General features: G+C 39.8%; 1 protein-coding gene and 1 long non-coding RNA gene across 11 annotated transcripts in view; one reads left to right on the forward strand and one right to left on the reverse strand.

The window, feature by feature from the left end:
• Window positions 1-502: 502 nt before the first annotated feature.
• INPP4B (inositol polyphosphate-4-phosphatase type II B) overlaps window positions 503-22,785 on the reverse strand; it is a gene marked incomplete at its 5' end in the record, with an annotated part of 265,188 nt that continues 242,905 nt past the window's right edge. For 5 of the 9 annotated variants that reach the window (XM_083519882.1, XM_083519883.1, XM_083519880.1 and 2 more), the window contains 2 exons: window positions 4,876-6,237; window positions 18,861-19,015. In XM_083519882.1, coding sequence (XP_083376008.1) covers window positions 6,063-6,237; window positions 18,861-19,015 — 330 coding nt within the window. In that variant the 3' untranslated portion in view covers window positions 4,876-6,062. Of the gene's footprint in view, window positions 4,534-4,875; window positions 6,238-18,860; window positions 19,016-22,785 lie in introns of those variants that run through there. The other 4 variants (XM_083519885.1, XM_083519879.1, XM_083519878.1 and 1 more) reach the window with 1 other exon arrangement.
• LOC310714662 lies at window positions 9,394-19,530 on the forward strand. 2 transcript variants are annotated; one of them, XR_014529940.1, is made up of 3 exons: window positions 9,394-10,807; window positions 12,253-12,947; window positions 14,761-19,530. It is a non-coding gene; the product is annotated as an uncharacterized lncRNA (long non-coding RNA). The 2 variants fall into 2 exon arrangements; XR_014529939.1 differs by having other exon boundaries at window positions 9,394-12,947.

The raw sequence follows: 22,785 nt of genomic DNA on the forward strand, positions 1-22,785 counted from the left end.
GTCACTCAGGTATATAATTATGCTTGATGCATTTCATGTTGAAACGTGAATGTCTCCTGCTGAAATAGATTATATGAGACAATGTGAAAACTCTGTTGTCTTTCACCAATAATAGCTGTTCCAGACATGCAAATTTATCACTTGACTTAATTCATTAAGGTGGCCAATGTATTTATTTGTGAATTCATTCTAACAAAGCAATATTGACTTTATCTGATCCATATTGAAAAATAATGTTTACTGTAACACAAACACATAACTCCACAAAAGCTACCAATTTATTAGCCCTGCTCTAATATATACAGTATATGTATATGGATCATAAGCTGGGAACCTTAAGCCAAGTTAGTTTTCAAAGGGCTTTTCTTAACTGTCTGACCTGTTGAGATTTACAAAGTCACTTCAAGTGACAGAAGATATTTATAGCACTTCTCAGGATCTGATCCTTTCATGCTGCATGTTTTATGATGATGGAAACAATTCAAACACAGAAAGTCAATTCTATGAAAAATAAGATAAATTTATTTAAATAAAAATACATGCACAACACAGACACACACAATATACAATGGATATGGCTTACACATAACACTACCTGCAGTTTTTAAACCAATAGCCAAAATGATAAAAACGAAAGTACAGTACATGCATGCATAAAAGCAAAAACAAAAAAGACTGCTGCTCAATTCACTTAAGAGGCAATGCTATCAAATATACTTTGGGCCTGTGCTCCAAAACTCAGTTAAAACTTGTGGACTTTATCCAAAATGTTTCGCAGTAGAAACAAATGCTTTAAAGGTAATGCAAATGATTACTGCTTTTGCAAAATCTTCATTCAAATAAATGGGGTTTGTGCAGGAGTGATGTTTCAGGAAACACAAATCATTGTCTTTTGGGGGACATGGAATTGCAGTTCAGTTCACTGACCTGTGGCCACCTGTGAACAAACTTTTCTTGGATGCAATAGATCAGGCATACGCAACCTTCGGCCCTCCAGATGTTTTGGCCTACAACTCCCATGATCCCTAACAGGACCAGTGGTCAGGGATGATGGGAATTGTAGTCAAAAACATCTGGAGGGCCAAAGGTTACCTATGCCTGCAATAGATAATTTGTGGTGGCCTCCATTTTACTCAGAACATTACAGCATAATCACATATATAATCTATACCTTTTAGGACAACTTCTTACAAGGCAGCTTACAAAATTGCATTCTACATTTGTATGCAGAGAACAACAGATCATGGTTCTTTGAGACTTTGGTAGCATAGAATGAAAGGTGTCTCATATGCCATGAGATTAAAGAAACACAGAGGGAAAAGACAGAGAAAAAAACTCATTACTTTAAAAATAGTCTGAAGACAGCACACTGTTTTCCTACAACCGCTGACCTATGGATATGTGCCATTCTTCCCTTTTAAAGTATGCTAAAATATTAAAAATATTGTTTGGGCAACTGGAAATGCACACTAGGATGAATAATGTGGGTTTTAAAAAAATAGCCAAAGAAATAATACATAAGGGTCAAGCAAAGTCTAATGGCACTGGAAGTGCTGTAAACACACATTCATTAGGGCTGTAAAGCACTCCAGAAACCAGTGGTCTTAAGCATGCAGAAAACTCTATATAGTATTAAATAATTTAAAAATGTCAGCCAGTTGTATATGCTAACTCAGTAGCATTGTGTTCTGGAGCATAAGTTAAAATGCACTATATTTGGCACTTTCCTGCATTCATGATTTTTCCTGCTGTTCACAGAATTTCTCCTATTTTTCTACAAAACTTAGCATTAAAGAATAAGTCCCTGAAGTATTATACTTTTCCAGAGGCAAACTGCCAACCTGCTACCTTTCTTTTGAAAGACACCTGAAACTTCAGTGATGAAACTTCTAAAAATAATCAGTCCAGACTTTGATTTACTTATAGCAGCAACATGGTTTAGGTGTTAACCAAACACAACTGTCACAAGAGAGATATGCTGTTTTAGCCTCCACCTGCGCTCATCAGTACTAAAGATCTGGGAGGAAACTGAAATGAATGGAAAATAGCATTCTTTACTAGCTCCCACTCACTTCAGCTGTGGTGACCTTCCTAGGGGGATTACACTTCTGGCCATTAAAATTTCTCACACCAAAAAAAAAAGAAAAAGGTTTCCTGGACTTAATCCTTTCTGGACTTCAGCCAGAACTATTTCTGATTAAAGTATGTGTCGCTATTGCTTTAGAATAATTTACATCTTACAACAAAATTCAGCCACGGTACATTTTTTCCTTCATGTGTGAATTATTCCAGAAAGCTAAATTTTCAGTAGGTAATATGAATACATTCTCAGATGCTTACTGACTTACTGTATTATTATTTTTTTAATGTTCACATTTAGTTATTCTTTATATTTTGGTTTTTTTTTTGCTACATGACATCAACCGTGCACAATAAGATACTGTATTGCCAAGGAATTGTCTTCACTCCTAATTAATTCATGATTATTTTAAGTAATCAAATGGTTTGAAACATTAAATTCAGTGGGACTAATCACATAAATATTAACAAAAGTGGGATGCCAGATGGCATTTTAACACAGCATTGCTAGAGATACTGCTTCTGAGAACCCATATTCTCAAATCCTCAAAGCAGTTTTCACAGAGCAAACATTTCTGAAAGCATTATACAAGTTTACTTATGACAATACGGATTCACTGGTCAGCAGTGCACCTTTCAATATGCAGCTGTTTTATAGTGAAAATACAAACACGGATTTATACCCCACTGAAATGAAAAGTTTATTGCTTGTGTGTTGATATTCTACCACTTTTCACAACAATATTTGTGCCTTTGCAAAGTTTTGACTGTGGTAAGAACGCTGGGTTGGATAAAGATTTAGCCATGCTTAGAGCTGTTAAAATCAATGGGAATGAGTTTAGCGGGACTTAACTAGCAGGACTTAAGTTACACACATCTAATTTAAGTCTGGATCCAATCCATTTTGCTGAAGTTCTCTAGTACTTTCAGCTGTTTAAAACTTATCTTCCTGCCCAGGCTGTCATTGCTCTTATTTGCCAGTAGAACAGTGGAAATGTACAAACAATGAGACCTCATTGTTTCAAATGCAGAGATTTAATGCAGTAGTACAATCTGCCTGAAACCCACTGAGCATCATTATAGCAACATATCTTAATTTTCTTAAATGGTTTTTATCTATTTACCCCCCCCCCCCAATTCCCAGCCCTTTCCATTCAAATGTAAAACTTATATTGGGGTAGTATTTACATTTGATTTGAAAATGGCACTCTGCTTTAGGTTTCATATTAACATTCACAAGTGATACATTTCAGATTGAAGAGTTGTTCTTTGGCCTTAGCCTTTTATATAGCTTTAACTGTATGACAATAGGTTACGGGTTCTTTACCCAGATCGTTTTGATTCTGCAAGTTACAATTTTAATAAATTATTATCACTGTCATTTACATACAAACATTTATTATAACCACTAGTTGAATCTCCTTTCCCTCTTGGTACTTTCAGAGTGCACAGAGGACAGACTCATAGCTGTCAACTTTTAGATTTGAAAATAAGGGATCAGCAGCCTCACCTGTCCTGGGGACAAGCAGCGGGAAATGGCGCTGGAATAAGGGAATTTCCCACCAAAAAAGGGAAGGTTGACAGCTATGGACAGACTCCAGTGGCCATCCTTGTTTCGTAATTACTGACACAGGTTGTCGCTTAACACCACTGAGAATGGCAGGTAAAACCCCAGATCCTGATTCCAAGGCAACTGTAATACATTACATGGCTTAAAGCCCAAGGCTTAGACCAGTGTGTGAACTTAGTTTTTTGTTGTTGCATTAACGATGTATGTAGCTGGAACTGCAAAAGTTTATCCAGAAATGCAGCAAATATTTACTAATGCAAGGTCACCAATATTAACATTCCTTTTCTAAATGTATCATGGGTCTTATGCACCACAGCTGAGCAGCACCTTAGCTTTGCCCTTAACCCAGTAGACAGTATCTTAGGCAGTTCAATGTTGCTTTGTATAGAAGTGGGATTTACTTTCAAGTCCAGGCTCAGAGTGACCCCTACTGACTCAACATTTGGCCTTCTATCTGACTAGTGACCAAACCTTTGAGCTTATGAAATACAACCTACATTATTATTATTATTATTATTATTATTATTATTATTAGGCTTTTATTTATCAAACAGCTGGTTGCCAGAACACTCAATCTACCATATTTTATCGATGTTTCCTTTTGATTGACAGTACAGTTGCGGGGAGAACCTAGGTATTTTCCCTCTCATGTATGCCCAATCTGTGAGACGCACAAAGCAATTTTGTGTTAACTAATGAGCACAGGTGTGTGATCCTGCACACACAGCCTTTTTTGTGTTGTGTCTAAGGCTTAGGTGTCAGCTTTTCCATATGTTCCCTCTGGAGGCCGGTAGTACTTTGGGAAAGCCATCAGCTGTATCATGTTGAAAGCATACTTTCTGCATTTGATATTCTTCAGTACATTCTCTATGCGGCATCCTTCTCTGGTGAAAAGGGAGGGAAAAAAGACAACTTCGTGAAACAATAAATAAATAAATATGTTTTATTTGTACATTGCAGAGTTTCAGCAACAATTGAAGTAAAAATAATGGAGATTCAGTTCTACAATATATTTTCCACAAGTGATGATACATCTTACAAAATTAGATCCAAGGCCAGGCCCAATACAGTTATTGCCCTTAGAAGTAGAGTGTGGGTTTTATATATATATATATATTTATATATATTTATCTCTCACTGTGGTTTGATTAAATACTTTATGATATATTTTACTCTACCCTTAGAAATATATTTGCTTTTAAAAATTCTTTAATAACTTTTTTCCCCAGATTCGCTTTGTTTTGCTTCTGTTGTACATGTCAGAGTTCACATGTAGCCTTAGGTGTGCAGGTTCTAGGAATAAGGCATTTTTAATTAAGTCTGGCCCTACAGATTTGTAAAGGAAACTTCCATCTTTGTCTTATTTTCATTATGTTTAGCTTTGCAATGAAGGAAATAGAAAATGGCTTTCCAATAGCCTGATCCAACAACTCTCTGCTTTCAAAATAATGATGCTCATTCATACACAGTACAAAAGTCACAAGAGCCAACATGGGTGCATCGAGACGCAAACAGAACTTTTGTTTAAATGAATATAAAGCAAAAGCAACCAAAGCAACATTTACAAACAGGTTAATTTTGTTACAAAACAGAACTTATCAAGTGCCATAGAACGGCTTGACAGAAAAGGGTTAGTTGCAAGAAAGAAAAGAGTGAACTATTTGCTAGATAGGAATTCCTATCAGGAAGTAACAATGAAAAAAAGCACATGGAAAATTAATCTTTCAAACTGACCTGTCCAAATAATTCAGCTTGGGTTGAGTTCTATGAGTACAGATTTAATTCCCCCCTCCCCCCATATTTTGACTAAGGACTGATGATCACCACTGACAAACATGTGACTGTCTTTGCAATGTGAATTTTACCACTGCATTTCCAAATAGGAAACCCTTTGTCTGATGTGAGCTCCCCCATGTGAAAACGGCAAAGGGCCCATGTCACCTAAAACCATACTTTCTGGTGTGTTAAACCTTGGCAATGTTTAAGTGTGGGGCTGTGCATGCTGGAAAAGAAGTGAAGATTTCTGCAAATGGGTCCCCAAGTAAAAATGAGACAGTAAAATCACTCCATAAGGAGTTGAATTGGTCCTAAGTACGAGTTTTGTAAAAAGCGGGCAGTGGGGGGGGGGAGGGGAGGAGAGATTTAATGGCAAAATCTCATCTGATCAAGAAACACTAATATAATGGCCATTCTTAATGTGTGAAAAGATTTGCTCGGAATAGAAAGCAGATTAAATCACCTGATGCATAGTATGCTTTCTTGATTTCTGGAAATAGAAATAAAATCTCTTACAGTTCAAGACATTGCCTTCTTGAGGTCAAATTTGTGGGTCTGAAAATGTAGAAATCATACAGCACAATTTTTAATCTTAAGCTGTTGCTGTTCATAGAAAAGAAATGGACAGAAGTGAAATTTACTGATATTTGGCTAATAATAAAGCAAGACTTAAAATAAGCCACACAACCAGCAAATGCGAGCTGACAAGGAGCAAGGCGACAGGATAGAAGTGACGAGAAGTTGGCTTGTTATCAGTTAGACAGCCTGTCTCGGGATCATCCGACTCATTCAGTGCTCCCTGGGTTTGTCTGCTGTTAAACAGGGGAAGTTAGGAACAAATAAAATAGCATTTAATAGGAGAATAAGGCAACACTCAGGTATTCCAACAACAAAGATGGCCACAATATATATGCTAAATAAAGCTAGTTTGGCTAGTCTGCATACCAAATAAGGAAATATCGCACATATTTAAAGGTGTTCTAAATGAATGAAAAAAGCAAGCCTCCAGCAGGGAATTAACCCTCACAGATACTTCTTAGCACATTCAAGATGAAGCCATGGGTTGGGAGCTCTTAATGGAAGCCCCATGCAAGGGAACAGAGCAAGCCTGAAATGCTATGAAGTGGAATCAGTGGGGAAATGCATGGTTTCAAAACATTGAGGAACAGTGGAAAGCTCCACAGAGCTCTGATGCAATGATGCATGCAGAGCATCTTCCAGCCTTGAAATGGAGGGTGAACTTTCACATTTATGGTGCTTTGTTTTCTCACTGGAGATCCATACCCCAGTCATAGCCACCAAAAGGGTTTCCACTTTTCAGCTTCTGATGACCTGGCTTTCCTCTATTTAGTCTCTGCTTTATCAAGATTCCTTGACAACTGCCAGCCCTTGGCATCCTTTGGTGGCCCAAGCACACCAGTAGGGCCCACTGCTGCTGTGTGCCTTAGGACTCCCTTTCAATCCATATCCCTGAGGCCTGACAATCCCAGCAGTTGGGTCACTACCCAATTTCCCACAATGCCTCTGGTGTGGTATCACTAGGGCATTGTGGGAAACTTAAACGAATGCTAGAGTCATCTACCTGGCATTGTTTGGAGCACTGCTGCTCAAAGGAGATGGGCCTCTTCCCAGGGCACTTTCCATGGGGGTTCCTCAAACCTGGAGTTAGTTCTCCATAAGCACTTTCTGCAATGGAGTTATTTCAAGAACTTTAAATTAATGTTAAAAGCAATCAAGCAAATGTAAATTTATTTGCAAAATCAATACTGAGGCAAAGCTAGGGAGCAGTTGTTGTTGTTTTAAATCCCTGAGTCTGTTTATGAAAATGATGCCTAACTCTGTCATCAAGCCACTTAACCATAATGTGGGATAGTGAAGTTCTAGGAATTATCTGAATATTTGCTCTAAATGATGTTACCTTTTTAACTGCACACAAACAGAAAGAGAGAGCATTTACTCCTCACAATTCCCAGAAAAGCATTACAAATGACAGTGCCCAGAATGCTTTGAGAGAAAGAATGTGCTTTAAATTATAGTGTGTACACAGCAACAGTGGCTCTCCAAAGTCTCAGGTTCTTTCCTGTCATTGGCTGTCTGATCATTTTTTAAACTGTAGGAGTCAGGGACTGGGCATCCTATATTTCCACCTAGATCTATCTCTCTCTCCCGAATAAGGCAGTATAGCTCAAGTAGAACAGTGCAAAGATAAGAGAGGATGCACACCATTCTCCAGTTCCCTGTTGTGACCCAGAGTGCTGCCTGTCTGCAGGAACAAAGAGCCCTCTTGTAACCATATACAGATCTCAACATTTTCAAGAAGATACCATACTTAGGGCAACCTTCCCTGCAGAGTCAGTGCCACAGATTCTTGCATGCTACTCAGCAAAGAAAGACCTTGCTGATAAAATTAAGGTGGTGATTTTGAAGGGTGAGAAAAATGTTCAGTTTGTCCTTCCTACTTCCCAGCTTAGATTGTGGGTAAGGCAATGGGAAAACGAAGGATTAGCTCAATTGGTAGAGGATGAAACTTAATCTCAGGGTTGTGGGTTCAAGCCCCATGTTGGGCAAAATATTCCTGCATTTCAGGGTGTTGGACTAGATAACCCTTGTGGTCCCTTCCGACTCTGCAATTCTTTGATTCTGTGATTCTTATTTCTTTCATTTACCTTGCCTGCATTACTATTCTCATTTCTATTACTGTTCTACTACTCAGTGCCACCAGGATTGGAGCCAAAACAGAGTTGCTGAGAAACAGGAGGGAGGCTTCTGCCTCCTTAGGCAAGCCCCAAGGCATGCAGAAGCAACAAAATGTTTTTAAAATCTAAAATGGTGTGCTAGAGGTGACCTCTAGGCAGTGGCGTAGCGTGGGGGGTGCAGGGGGGGCCGGCCGCACCGGGCGCAACATCTGGGGGTTAGGGTTAGGGGGCGCAAATCCACGGGTTAGGGGGCACAAATTACTTGCCTTGCCCCGGGTGCTGACAACCCACGCTACGCCACTGCCTCTAGGAGCCAGGGGAAGTTGCGTATTCAAAAAGACAAATGTAAAACTTCAGTGGGCAAGTGAATTTGGTCTGCTTGAGCTCTTTACAGTGTCCTGGAGGAGAGCATGACTGGCTGCAACCCCAAACAGGAGCTCCTCTCTTAGGGTGTGAGGAAAACTATGAAACATCTTATTGTAGGTCCTACTTGTATTTTCTAACACATTGCACATAAAGTGACTAATTATCTTTATTAAGCTGTAATGGCTTTAAATGAGAAAAAATAGAAAACCAGCCATCCCACTTACACCGCCATTGCAAAACATGAAATTAGGTCAGTCTTTCCAAACTTGGTGCCCTCCAGATGTTTTGTACAAAAATCCCTTCAGCCCTAGTCAGCACAGCTTGGGAATGGCTGAATTATGTAATGCCAAATAGTTCTGCAGATTGTATTTATAATATCAGTCTTAACTTCCTAGCAGAAAGTATCTGGAACTGCCAGTGAATATCCTCCTGTGTCACTAAATGAATGTACTGCAGTTTTCAATACTGGTCAGATTTATTCATGACCACAGCAATTAATCTGCACACAATACTGAGTTTTGCAAGATGTGCTGCCAAATAAAGGACACTGAACTTGCTAGCCAAGCAACTTGGCTGATGAAGAATGTAAGAAGGATATTGTTATGAGGCTTTCTGGTGGCTCTTTTTGAGATAGCAAATGGGTGGGGTCCTTTCCCTCAACTCATAGGTAGCTAGAGAGGTGAGAGCAGGCAGAAGCCAGAGAGAGAGAGAGTTTGGCTCTCTTGTTTCTGCTTCTGGAGCCCAGTGATGCGTAAAGGGAGCGGGCGAGAGCCGCCTTCCCAAGCGGGGCAGCAGGAGGAGCGTGCAAGTTCTCCGCACAGGGCTTGAAGCCAGGAAACTTCAGCGGAAAAGCTGAGCAAGAAGCGGCAGGCGTGGGCATCTCACAGAAGCCACAAGTGGGCAAGTGGGGCATCTCACAGAAGCCACATGGGTGACCCGTGAATGCGAGTCTGGTTCCTGCTGCGCTGTGCTGCCAGCCGCCCCCAGAACAAGGGGCTTTCACTGCATCTCTCCCACTTTCTTCTGAAGCATGTGGGGTTGAAGGTGGGGAATTTCCTTGCAATCCTGGAGCCATAAATAAATATGGAGGGTGCTGCAGAGAAGCCAGGTGGCGAGGAGCAGAGCTCCCCAGGCTCCGGCGCGGAGGCCCCGGCAGATTTCTCCATGGACGCCTGCCTGCGATCTCAGGGGTTGTACTGCAAGCAAGTGGCAAAGGACGGGTCATGCCTCTTCCAAGCTGTGGCAGGTGAGGTGAGTGCGCAAGGTCTCCCTTTGCAAGAGGCGATATGGCTGGGGTAGGAAAGCAGAGGGCATGAGGGTCGTGAGAGACAGCTTTGTTTGGGGAGAGGGGGTCCTCTTTTTTGTTCTTCAAAATATGGCAACCCTACATTATGGGAAGGGGTTGGGGAGGAAACAATCTCCTTAGGACTTTCCCCCTCCCCACTAAACTCCTAGTGCCTAAAGTGGAAAGCAAAGGAACAGGAAGTTGACACAAATCTTTGCCAGTCAGAAAGTGGGACTGGAGGCATTTTGTGCTGTTGCCAGAAAGCAGACGAGAGAGGCGAGATGCAGGAGTGCAGTTGAGGAATGAAGGCTGAGGACTGGGAAGCTGAGTGGAAGATGGGCCACGTGTATGATGGCATACAAAAAAGCGATCTGAAGTAACAAATGATGAAAGAAGTAGACGGGGAATGACAGAGTATGCATTAGGCTGAGAAAATGAGGCCAGGATAGCCAAGAGAATTCTGCAGTTTGGGACAACGTGGGCCAGAACTGAAGGGAGGACAGAAATTGAAGATTTGGTGGGAAGGCAGCAGGTCTAGATTCCTCATCTTAATTTGGGCCACCAGCCAAATAATTTTGGTTGAATCGCTTGTAACATTAAATTCTAAAATGACAAAACATATAAGCATTAAGTAAATGATCTGATAATATGCTGATGCCACAGTACATGTCAATACAACACCATTAATAAACCTAACATAATTAGTGTTAGTATTATGAGGATATACTTTACCACATACCCTTATAATCATGCTATTATATGCTTCGCCTGGTATGACTGTGTTTGAGTGACAGTGGAAGTATGTGTGTGTCTATATATATCTCCCACAGGAATCAATGGGATTTAATACGGATATAACTGAGTATGACTGAAATATTCAGTTCACTTAGAGTAAAATGTCTGTCATCGTATTTTACACATCAGCAGCAGCTAAGCCCTGTCTTGACAGAAGAGACGAATCCCACCTAGATATTTCTGTACATGATAAAATCAGATGAATGAGGTCTTTACTGCTTTGTCACTGCTATATTCCAGGTATGCATGGCTGTTTTTTTAACAACAATACTTTGGTTCAATAGATGCCCAATGGAAGGGTATATGTTTTAATGCATGTATATATATATACAAGTGATAACAGGTTCTTTCATTTACCTGTTAGACCAGTGGAAATTAAGGTAGCAAAAGGAGAACACGGCTGCTTATTATATAACTTGTGGACGAAAGTCATTAAAATCAGGGACCAAGATCAAAGCTGGTTCAATGGATGAGATGGAATAGCAGAAGCCCTTGTACAAATAAGTATTTCTGATGGAATACTAATCTGACATTAATTTCTGAATCTTTATAACTCTTCAAAGATGACAGAAAATCGTGAAAAGAATACCCAATGCAAAACCAAGGATACTTGAGTGGAAATTCTGCAGTGTATTTAGAAATTCAGCTCCTTTAAGATTTTACTGCTTGTCATGATTATTAATAGAAAAATTGAGGCACATCAAAACAGACATTTATAAACTGCTTGGTATTCTAAATCTCAGCACAGAAAGCTACTGTTACTTTATTTGAAGCACTTTCAAAAACTCAAACTATAACTAGTCAGGTTGCAAGGGACAGGAGAGCAGCCAACTAAGACAATACCTTTCAATACAGTGAAAATTCAAATTCCTGACACCAGATTCTAGCCTGTTTTGAACTGCAATGCAAACTGTTTATCAAGTAGATGTCATGTGGCCACTACCTTTCATGCTACCTGGTGTGGCTTCAGTAGCCTGGTTTGGATGTAACACAGAACTATCGTTTAGTGGAACATGCATAGGTCTGCTCCCTCTCCCCTCAACTTATCCAGTGCAGCCATTAGGAGACTGAAAACGGAAGTGAGCACTTCCAAACAACTTTAGTTTGCTATTATGTAAAAAATGGAAGCTGTGTTTAGTTTTAGCTGTGGTTTACTATATCAAGCCAGCTTCATAAATCACTGTTTGTTTTAATCAAGCATAGTTGAAACTAACCTCACTTTATCCAGGTTTGATGCGAACGGTATTGTTTCTTTCAGCTCCCCATATATGCCTGCTACACATTGTCTGTTGTTCTGAGAGTGAGAGTTTGGTGTCATTGGAAAGAACACCAATATAGTGGGATATATTAAGCAGACATTTGACTCTCCCACTTTCCCAAGGAAATGGGGCTCATTGACTGAATTTTTTTAAAAATCATTTTTATTAGTTTTCCAATAAAAACAGCCAATTAACATATCCATAATCATAATTGTACCATTGGCTGTTCCAGAATAAGCATCAATTGGCTATTCTCAGTTTAGGTGTTCAGATGCCAGCCGTGCGACTTCAATGCAACAAACTGTTCTTTGTTTTTCTTCTCTTGTCTTCCATGCTTGCAATAAGATGAACTGCCAAAATAGCACCAGTGACTGAAGCAAGCCCCAAGGTGCCTTGTCAGACTCACCTTTTTTTATTTTTACACAGGGTCGAAGGCAAACAATTGGGTCGTATTCTTTGGCGAGGGGAGTCCCAGGAGCCAAAAGTGTTTTTATTTGTCCTGTCTTTCATGTTGACATTGGGATAAAGATTTTTAAGGAAGAGGAATGTATTACTGGAAGTGGAAAAAGAAAATTGACATGCCTGTCTCTTCCTATTCATCTGCTACTAAAAAGGAACGCTTGGCTGCACAATTATTGGGAGCTGGTCCCAGTGCCCACAAGGAAGAAAGAGCTTCTCCAAACAGCAAGCTTGGTGTTTAAGAAGGGTTTGAACTTTTGATCAATGTATCTGAGTGACGATCTAGTTGTTTTCGTCCTGTCTATGGTCATTATCATCACTGCGCCCATTTGGGTGGCCTCTTCAACAATCCTTAGAATTGTTTACTGACTTTATAGAACTTGCTCTTAGCCAGAGCATCGCCCCCCACCTCAAATCCCCATTCTGGGGGGGTTACTTCAAAGTTTCTGGTTTTACTTTCAGAATCAAAGCCATCTCACCACCAGCTTAGGAGAGAAATAAAGATGGAGATGCGGATATTTAATTTCGACCTCTCAGAAGATCGAACAGGTCATGATAATTATAGGATTTAAGGAAGAAATGAAAAGCCTCAGGATGACTTCTCTCAACCAGTCCTCATGCCAAGCACCAAGCTGCTCTTGAAACAGAGGGCACATCTTTGGGTAGGTGACAGCGGGAGTCAACTCTAGATTCTCAGTCTTTCACTGTTGTATTATTGACTGTGGGTGGGGTGGGAAGGAGCTAACAGCAGAACCAGTTAATAACCTAACCCCCCACAAAAAAACTCCAGTTCCAGCACACCACCCTCCCACCTCTTGGTGTTTAAAAATGTTTGTACCATCTCCCCACTAAGGAGACCTTTCCTCCTTAAGTTTTTTTTAGAAAAGGTCATAACAAGTCAGAAGGGGTGGTTATTGTTACGGTTCTCCTTCTCTTTCACCCAAGAATGCTAAACAAAGAACAGGCTGCTAACTACAATTTGGTTATGCAGCTATGATCCTACCAATTACCCAAGAAGCTGAGGGAAAGTTTGAACCTCCACGTCAGAGTGAGTGGATTGTAGAATGGTTAGAATCCAAAGGTCTGGGAGTCTAAGGAGGCTTTAGATTTCTTGGGTTTCTTGAACAGCAGAAACCATGGCTCACTTAGAACTGCTTTTGAAACGAGGTAAGTTTCAGAAGCAGTTTGTAATATGGCATTAGGTCTATGCGTGCCAGTTGTTAAAAACAGAGTCAAAAATTCAACTGGGCCAATGTAAGACCCTTATATGAGCCTCAGCAGGAGCTCTGATCGAAACATTGACTTTAGTCAGAAAACTAGTCTTCTGAAATTACTTCATTAGCCTAATCAGAGAAAGAGAGAAAGAGAGCCAGTGTGGTGTAGTGGTTAAGAGCAATAGGGGAACCGGGTTCGAGTCTCCGCTCCTCCACATGCAGCTGCTGGGTGACCTTGGGCCAGTCACACTTCTTTGAAGTCTCTCAGCCCCACTAACCTCACAGAGTGTTTGTTGTGGGGGAGGAAGGGAAAGGAGAATGTTAGCCGCTTTGAGACTCCTTCGGGTAGTGATAAAGCGGGATATCAAATCAAATCCAAATCTTATTTTTCAAATTATTTACATTTAACATATTTCAGAGATCTATGTACTGTTCATTCCAATTCATTTCTGTAAGATGAGGTCCCCTCCCCTGTTGTTTGCTTATAAAGTTAGATTATAATTGTGTCGTATTATCCAGACAGATTTTCTTATTGCGGTACAAATATTCTATTTCATTGTTTCATCTATATAGGTAGGCTTCAATGAGTGCAGGCCAGAAAGGCAGCTGTTCAGAAGGGTATGATGGATCCTTAATTCGACATAGGTTATTAACTAGAAACACATCGGGTTTTTTGACATACAGTTATAATGATAAGCCTACCTACAGGGATATGATATTTTATTTGCTCATAAATACTAATGGGTGTCACTTACTGTGTAACATATCCCAAGTTTATTTTCTTGTGCCTGGGCTTAGGCTGGTCCTATGGGATATGTCAAAATTCACAATTCTTCCACATACCTGCCCATAATCAATAAGTTACATAACAATATATACACACATCTGTTCTAGGCTAAGCAGATTGCTTTTCTTGGTCCCTTCTTTAATGTAACATTCCTTGTGCACAGCCATAGGAAGAAGTAGAACACCAGCAACCTTCCAAATGGCCATGTCCTCTGTGTCATTTGCTCTCTACCATGCATTATTGGTGTCTATGTTCACAAGGCACACATTGGCTTCTATGCAGGTGTGCTGTCAAATGGGGGTGCTCATGTAATTTTTATTAATATGAATTATAGGAGTTGTGTGTGAGAGGGAGGGAGGAGGGAGGGAGAGAGAACGAGAACTGTGGATGGAGATTGAAAGGAAGAATGAATTGTGTGTGCACCTTAGTATGTGACCAAACACTGATCAGCATATTATTTCTCTCTTTTTCTAGCCGAAGGTTACAACCAATTGCGGCACAAAGTTGACTGGATTTGACATTCCACTTGCAAAAATAAAACTGGTCAATTGGCAACCCTGTCAGAGAATGCACAAAGGTGGTGGGAGCAGCACAACTCTCTTCCTTCTCCTGGGAAATGAGGAGAGACAGCTTCAGCAGCTCAGCAAGTGTGATCAGCATAACAGCGCTTGGTCCAGGCAGGCACATCTCATCTACCTGCCAAGGCAGTCAAGGGGATGTGGAGCAACAGTAGCTGCTCCAAACAACACAGCCAGTGCTATCTACCTACACTTTTTGTGCATCTCCTCTGTTTATAGCATCTGTGTCACAGGCAAAGGGAACACATTCTTTGCAGTATTCAGGTATGTCTTATCAAAACAAATAAGTCAAATCGCTGTGAGTTGCCAGTAGGTCCAGAAAACATTTACGGAGTAGAAATATTCACAGCCAAACAAAACAAACCTGAAACTGTTCTTTGGAAATGAATATATTCAGCATTTCATACTCATGTTTAATAGACTTAAATTGGACAATATTGAGAAATTTTTCTTTATAAAGTAAGGAAGGGCTTGTACACACTGGAAAACAATGTGAATCCCACCTCAGTGTTCTTCCAGACAACACTGGACATCCCTCCATTCATGTGGAGGCAGGCTAGTTTGCTCCAGTTTGGACAAGCCCTTGGGTCTCAACAACAGATTTATGCTGGGGAAATACTGAATAATAGTTCTTATCAAAGTAAGTTTGAGGCTGGATTGGATGGCACATGCTGTGTCAGAGTTGTATATGCAATATTTTGAACTGTACTATGTACTTTGCTATGACAGCAGTCCCTCTCTCTTTCACTCGCTTTCTGTTATTTAAATTGCTCCAATATTTTTCTCAAGAAAGAAGTTCTAGATTGTGTTATGCTGAAGAACACACAGATGCCTAGTTTGTCCATTGGTTAAAAGACCCCCAAATTTGTCCCCTGCCCTCTCAAATATTATAACATTTGATTACATTGCAAGGGTGGGGCTAGACTATCAGTCATATCCAACGCCTATCCTAACCCCGAAAGGGATGGCAGAAAATGTTCCCTTCACTAGATTCTCTTTAAAGTTTTTTTATGCCTTGCTTTTCCTTAAATGATTTCTGAAATGTAATTTCTCTAGAGCTTCTACACAAAGCTAACAGCAGCCTGGCTCTTATGCCATAGAAATAAGTGTCATAAATAAAGTGGTAAAGCATTTGTCACTTTGGAGCAGAATTTATAGTCTCCTCCTAATTTATAAAAACAGCCAGAAGCTATTGTTAGGGAACAGGAAATAATAGAACGTTCAGAATTGATATGTAACAGGAGAATACCAGTTATCAAATATCGCCATTGTGTCCAAAGAAGACACTCTCCTAATTTCAATTTGGTGCCACATCAGACTATGCTTGAGAATATACACATTCTGGGAGGTTTTTGCTCAGCAATTTCTCACAACTTTGGTGTGTGTGAGAGAGAAACTTGGGAACCATTGTTTTTTTTTTAGACAGATAGCCCACTCAGTTGTTTAGAATGAGAAACAATATGTTGATTATTGTACTCTGTACCTCCTTGTCCCTGGAAATAAGATAAACTTGGACAAGCCTCCGATAGAAGAAAATTCCAAAGCCTGAGAGACAATTATTGGAATGTTTCACTGCATGCCTTTGTGGTTCAGACTTCCAAAATGTTATCCCTGTCACATGTTAAGTGCAATCTAGATATCTTCAACTAATGATAATTCATGTGTTTTATACCTTTTTGCAACTGCAGCATTTATGCCAAACTTTACACCCTACCCTTCAACTTTGATTCCAAAATCAATGGCTTTAGAGCTCTATTCTAAGAATCTGAAAAATATCACAATTGTCCTTCTCTAGTGGAATCAAGTATCTTATAATAAACCTAGCACAGCTATGATTTGTACTCTACAATGTTCTTCAACACATCTTTAAAAAGAAACACTTTCATCACAACTGTGAACTCTATAGTGACCTCAGATAATACACTGTTCAAGGTGTTGAAAGTAGAAAAACCACAGTTTTAAGAAGGTCTACCCTGTTCAAGAAGTGAAAGGAGAATTTAAAGTCAAAAGATATGGATTGACCAACACTGACACTTGAATATGAATTTATGAATGAACTCTATTGGTACTTTTGTTACTATTTAAATACCACTGTTGGTTGGTCTTAATACCAGTAAGGACCCCTAATGTTTGCCATGTCAAGAGCTGATATGTTTCAGAGTGCTTGTTTTCAAAGAGTTTAGATTTCTTCCTGACAATCATTACAGAGTGAGATAGAGCGTTGACAGACTGTTCAGCAGTCATTGTCACTTGACAACTCAAACTGCAGAAAATAAGAAAGCGCTGAAGTCCCGATTTTTCCACATTCCTTAAAAATTACATTTAAAAAATCCTCCCTGGAGTCTTTTATGGCTGGGTGTTTGAGAAGTCCACCGAATAGCCTTTTAAACAGCACTTTACTGAAATAATCACATAGAAGGATAAATACACAAGTGTCACATCCTATAACAACTCCATTTATTTAAGGCCAACTCAAAAGCACAGTTATGAAATCTCTTGGAGAGCCTTGAATAGAATGAGCCTTGACTAAAAATACAGAAGCTGAGCTCAGAGACATGGAAGGTATCTCCTTTTCTCAATGCTCTATTCCAGTGAATGGAGAAGAAGCTCACTGTTCCAATCAGGTGCAATCACATCTATTCTTGGGCAGATGTAATGCTGCCAATTATATTCATGGGTAAGAGTACGGATGAGCCAAAACACAGGGCACATTAAAAAAAAAAAAGTATACTCAGCATAGAAAAAAGTATCTCTTTTAATGATTTGCAGAAGAGCTCTCCCAAAAGGAGAAGGGCATTTGATCTCAGTGACACTGGCCTGGTTCAAACATCCCAGTAAACCATACATGAGACTATAATAGCTCTATTTTCCTGGTCTGCCACTGGGCATTCTGCACTGTAGACTTGCAAGGTTTTTAACAACCAATCTATCCCACAGTGTTAAGGCTGTCAAATGGACTGGACGCTTACTCTGAAAACAAGAGTAGCTGGAAGCCAAATTGAAATTATGATTAAATATAGAAAACCAATGGATCATTAGTAAAAGTACATTCAGGTGTGAAAGCTAGCACATGCATTAACCACGATGACTGAAAAGCTGCAGAAGTGATTGGATGAAGCGACTATAATGGTAAGTATGAAATGTATGTAACTACTATACACCATGGGCAATATTCAAATAAGCTAAACATCTGAATTGCCCTGCAATCCTGCTCATTTATTACTGCTGCCCTTTTAAACAAAGCAAAATTCATGTCCCTGTTGAAGGGCATATTGTGAAAGACTAAGATTAAGACTACTTAATCTTTCACTTGAGTTATTTAAATGGGGCAAAAAGAATCCAGAAGTAGTATTTATTATCAAACATGATTTATTTATTTTTTTAAAAAGGTTTCCTTGCCTAAACACGAATAGTGAAAACATGGTTGTACATTCCTGCATTCACCTCGACAGCTGCTTTAAAACTGATGACAATGTATGGAATTTCATTACAGACATGGTTAGCTAGCAAGTGCAGACAAAACTTACATCTTGAGACAAGTTCTTTTCAGTACATGTCTAAATTAATAGTGTACCTCACATTCTTGATGAATTCCATCTTAATTTGTACATAATTACACTTAAAAGGCAAAGTAATTTAATTTTTAAAAAACCAGTGAGGACTTAGTTAAATAAACATGATTGTTAACATTTGTCTTAATTCCATTTGCTGTATTTTATTTATCTTTGATTAAACAAAGCTATCAAGTATAACAGATTAAGTAGTATTTACCGGTTTTATAAAAAGCACCCCTATATAAATTTAACATGTTGTGGGGAGGAAGGGCTTTATGTAAGGCTTGAGATATGAACCTGGGCTTGGGATAATAATGAAAGGCTAATTAACCGAGAGCAAATCATGCACATCTTGATCCTGACCTACCCAACATTTTAGTTAAAATATGTTCAAGCACACAGATAGACTTGAAAGATGGCAAACAGAAAAAGAACAACATACCTCCTCATGCAGTCAAGGGCTCGGATAAAAAAGTCTTTGTGCAGCTGATGCTCGTCTCTTAAAATTGAACATTGTTCCAGTGTCACTGACATTGATGTCCTATCTTTGGCACTTTTACAACAGGTGAACCGGATTCCATTTAGCTTGCGGCAAATCTATAATGTACACAGAAATCAAGTGACTTGCTTCTCTCTTTACTCCAGGTGTATTGCAGTCTAGCATACTGGGGAATGCCAGCATGTTAAACAAATGGTTGGGGAACATTTAAACTACTTTGATAACATTGTCAAATAGAAAAGAGATTGCTATCTTTGTATCTTGTTGCGGAGCAACAAGCTTGGTTTTGATTTATTACTTGTATGCCGCTTATCCAGCAGCAACATTGAGTGCAAAGTGGCTCATATTAGCAAACAACATTTCCACCAAAATACTCATGCCAAAAACCACCACCACATATAAATATAGCAAAAACAACAACACACCCCTCAATTAAACAATGAAGTTCAATACAACCTCATATTAATGCAAAACTAATCTATCAGAAATGGCTGATAAATTCTAATCTAGTAATTTAGATCAGAAAGACCACTTTTGCAGATTTTATTTGTTTGTCACAACTTTTGGCGTCTTTTGACTTTCCCAGCCCAATGCATGAAGCTATGTGGAAAATTATTATTTTTTTTAAAAAAAATGCTTTAATGAGTTGATGATGGGCTTTTGTGTCTCTCTGTTCTTATTTGATAATAAAACCAGTGTGGGGAAGCTGTGAAAAGTGCATATTCTGTGCTAGGAGCTATTGGGAAAGAAATTGAAAATAAAACTGCCAATATCATAATGCCTTTATACATAGAATTCTGGGTACAGTTTTGGTCATGACATCTCAAAAAGGGTACTAAATTGCTGGAAGGGCAGCCAAAATGATTAAGGTTCTGGACGTAATTCCATTATGAGGGAAGGTTAAAATTCTGGCACTTTTAAGTTAGCAGGTAAAATAATCAAGATTTATAAATTTATGCATGGTGTAGAGAAAGTTGGCAGAGAAGAGAATTCTGCTCCCGCTCTCTCATAACAGAAGAACCAAAAGGAGCTGCTTAGTGGGAGTTTCAGGATAGACAAAAGCAAGCACATCTTTAACACAGCAGTCTTCTAGAATTTGTTTTGTAAGATGGCTTTAAAAGGTAATTGCACAAAGTATGGTAATGGAGGATAAAGCTTTCTATAGCTATTAGCCATGCTGGCTATACATTACCTCCGAGCTCAGAGGCTGCAAGCCTCTGTGTAGCAGTTGCTGAGGAATAATATGGATAGAGATACAGGTCTGTCTTGCTTATAAAATCTCTTTCCAAAGGCAACTGTTTAACCACTGCAGGAAAAAGATGCTGGACTAGAATGGCCTTCAGTCTAATTTGACAGGTTTCTACTATTATATAATATTCTTATACAGCGCTTTTTTCTTAAAAAATGTTTAGGGGTTCTCTCATTTTCCCACTCATATTGAAATACTGCCCCTCAATGAGACCAAACTTAGATTCACAAAATGTTTAGGAGTATGTGTACCCCTGCGTCCCCCCAGAAAAAAGCACTGTTCTTATATTACAATGATTTTGTGTGTTCCAAGTAAGTAAGGTAAAAAGGTAAAGGTAAAGGACCCCTGGATGGCAGAGGGAGCCGGAGTTTGTCCACAGACAGTTTACTGGGCCAAGTGGCCAGCATGACTAAACTGCTACTGGTGCACGGAGGACAATGACGAGTGCCAGAGCGCACGGAAACGCCATTTACCTTCCCACCACAGTGGTACCTATTTATCTGCTTGCACTGGCATGCTTTCGAACTGCTAGGTTGGCAGGAGCTGGGACAGAGCAACAGGAGCTCACCCCGTTGTGGGGATTTGAACCACCGACCTTCCGATCAGCAAAGCCCAAGAGGCTCAGTAGTTTAGACCACAGTGCCAGTATCAGAATTGCTCTTCTGTGAATGGAATGTATACGAGAAAGAGGATTATATAACCAGAATTCAAGCACATCCAGAGAACAGCAGCTGCGCCAAAGACATTTCGGCAGTGTGCTCTACCAACTCTCTTAATTTTTATATCCTAGTTAGCTCCATATGAGATGTCACTACAGTAAGCGGTGGTGAATCTGCTATGCTTTTGACTGGCATATATTAAATGCATGTGCATTAACAATCACTTATATTTTATACCCTTTGAAGTTTGTGCTTCTATTTTAAAATGAGGTCCAAATCAGCACCACTAAAGGCTTCCTGATTAAGCTTTCTAAATTAAAACATGAAACTTCAAAGGGATGAGAATCGGACAGAACAGATGTCAAAGAATAAAGGTTTTGGCAACAGAACAAAAAAAAGGAGGGCAGGGAAGCTGAGACACTCAGGGGAAAAGCAATATAAAATCTACTTTGGGTTTTACTCTTTTAAAGGGATAAAAAGGCATTGGAAAAAAATGTCACTACCTAAGCAATAGTCACCTAGTTGGTGGACAACCATTCCCCAATGAGCAATGATGTTTGCAGTTTCCGAGTTGTAGAAAGCCAGTTGAATTGCATTTCTTGAAAACATCAAACATGAAATAGTCTTTGCTGGCACCACTAGTTTTAGTAAGCTAGATTTTTGCAACTTGTCCAAATTCAGCAGCAATGGAATGCAATGAAGTTCCGTCTATGAATAAACAGTATCATGCCAAACGATTCCTGCTATTTGGTGGTTGCAGAAGTCAGCAGGAGTTGGAAAAGAAACTGGCTGTTGGAATGTACAGTGGTACCTCGGGTTACATATGCTTCAGGATGAGAACAGAAATCGTGCAGTGGCAGCGGGAGGCCCCATTAGCTAAAGTGGTCTTCAGGTTAAGAACAGGCCTCCGGAAGGAATTAAGTACTTAACCCGAGGTACCACTGTACACGGAGATGCGCTTGTTTCATAATCCTTCCGTATAACTTGCTTACTTAGCAAGGAAAATGACTAAATGGGAAATTGCTAGTTCTGGGGAAGGCAACCCTTTCAGTTTTGAGATTGCCGCTACCACCCAAAACGCCTAAATTTCTAGAACATTATACAAGTCTGCTGGATCGGGCCCATCTAGTTCAGCATCCTGTTCTCACCATTGGCCAGCCGGATGCCCGTGGGAAATTCGCAAGCTGGACACGAGCGTAACAGCACTTTGCCCACCTGTAATTCCCAGCAACCAGTATTGGGAGGCATACGTGGAGTGTAGGGAGAACCTGTCATTCAAAGCTTTCTCCCAAACAAAACACTGGAATTTTCCCCATCTAAAATTTTGAGTCCATTTTACCACCTTTTCATTAACCTGTTCTTGCTCTATGTCGTAGGTCCGCAATAACTGATGTACTTTCACTAACATGAAAGTATATTAGCGAGGGGTGAGAAGTCCTGCAAAGTGAGTGCAGAGAGGAAGAGAGGAAATGGGCTGGGGGGTTGGTCTGGATGGGGCATGGTGTGTCTGTGTGTGGAGAGACACACGAATCTGCCCCTTCAAGGGGAAAATTTGATAGAGAGGGAGGAGCGGGGAGGGGGGGAGGTTGGACTTGCATGAGAGCGTGGGAGCCAAAAAAGTAGGATCTTGGAGGGTATGCACCGGTCAGATTTTCAGAGGTCCGTTCAAGATATTGCAATTGTTTTGTTTTCATATCTGCTATTGCAACCAGCAGTTAATCCAGTGAAAATCACTTAGAAAAGAAACGCAATTAACTTATACACAGGAGATTTGTGGGGCCTCTGTCAGGAAAATATCTACATCCTTAATTACCCAATTAGAGAATGTTAACTGCCTAAATGTATGTGTTAGTGGTGTCAAGTTCATGAAAACAAATAACCAAGCAGTGTTATGTTTTGCATTGTGCCCAGGGCCAGTCAGCTTCTACAAAAGTAAAAGCTGGATCATTATGAATAATTA

This window comes from Podarcis liolepis (genome assembly GCF_965112155.1).
Source record: "Podarcis liolepis genome assembly, chromosome: 9".
NCBI classification, from domain to species: domain Eukaryota; kingdom Metazoa; phylum Chordata; class Lepidosauria; order Squamata; family Lacertidae; genus Podarcis; species Podarcis liolepis.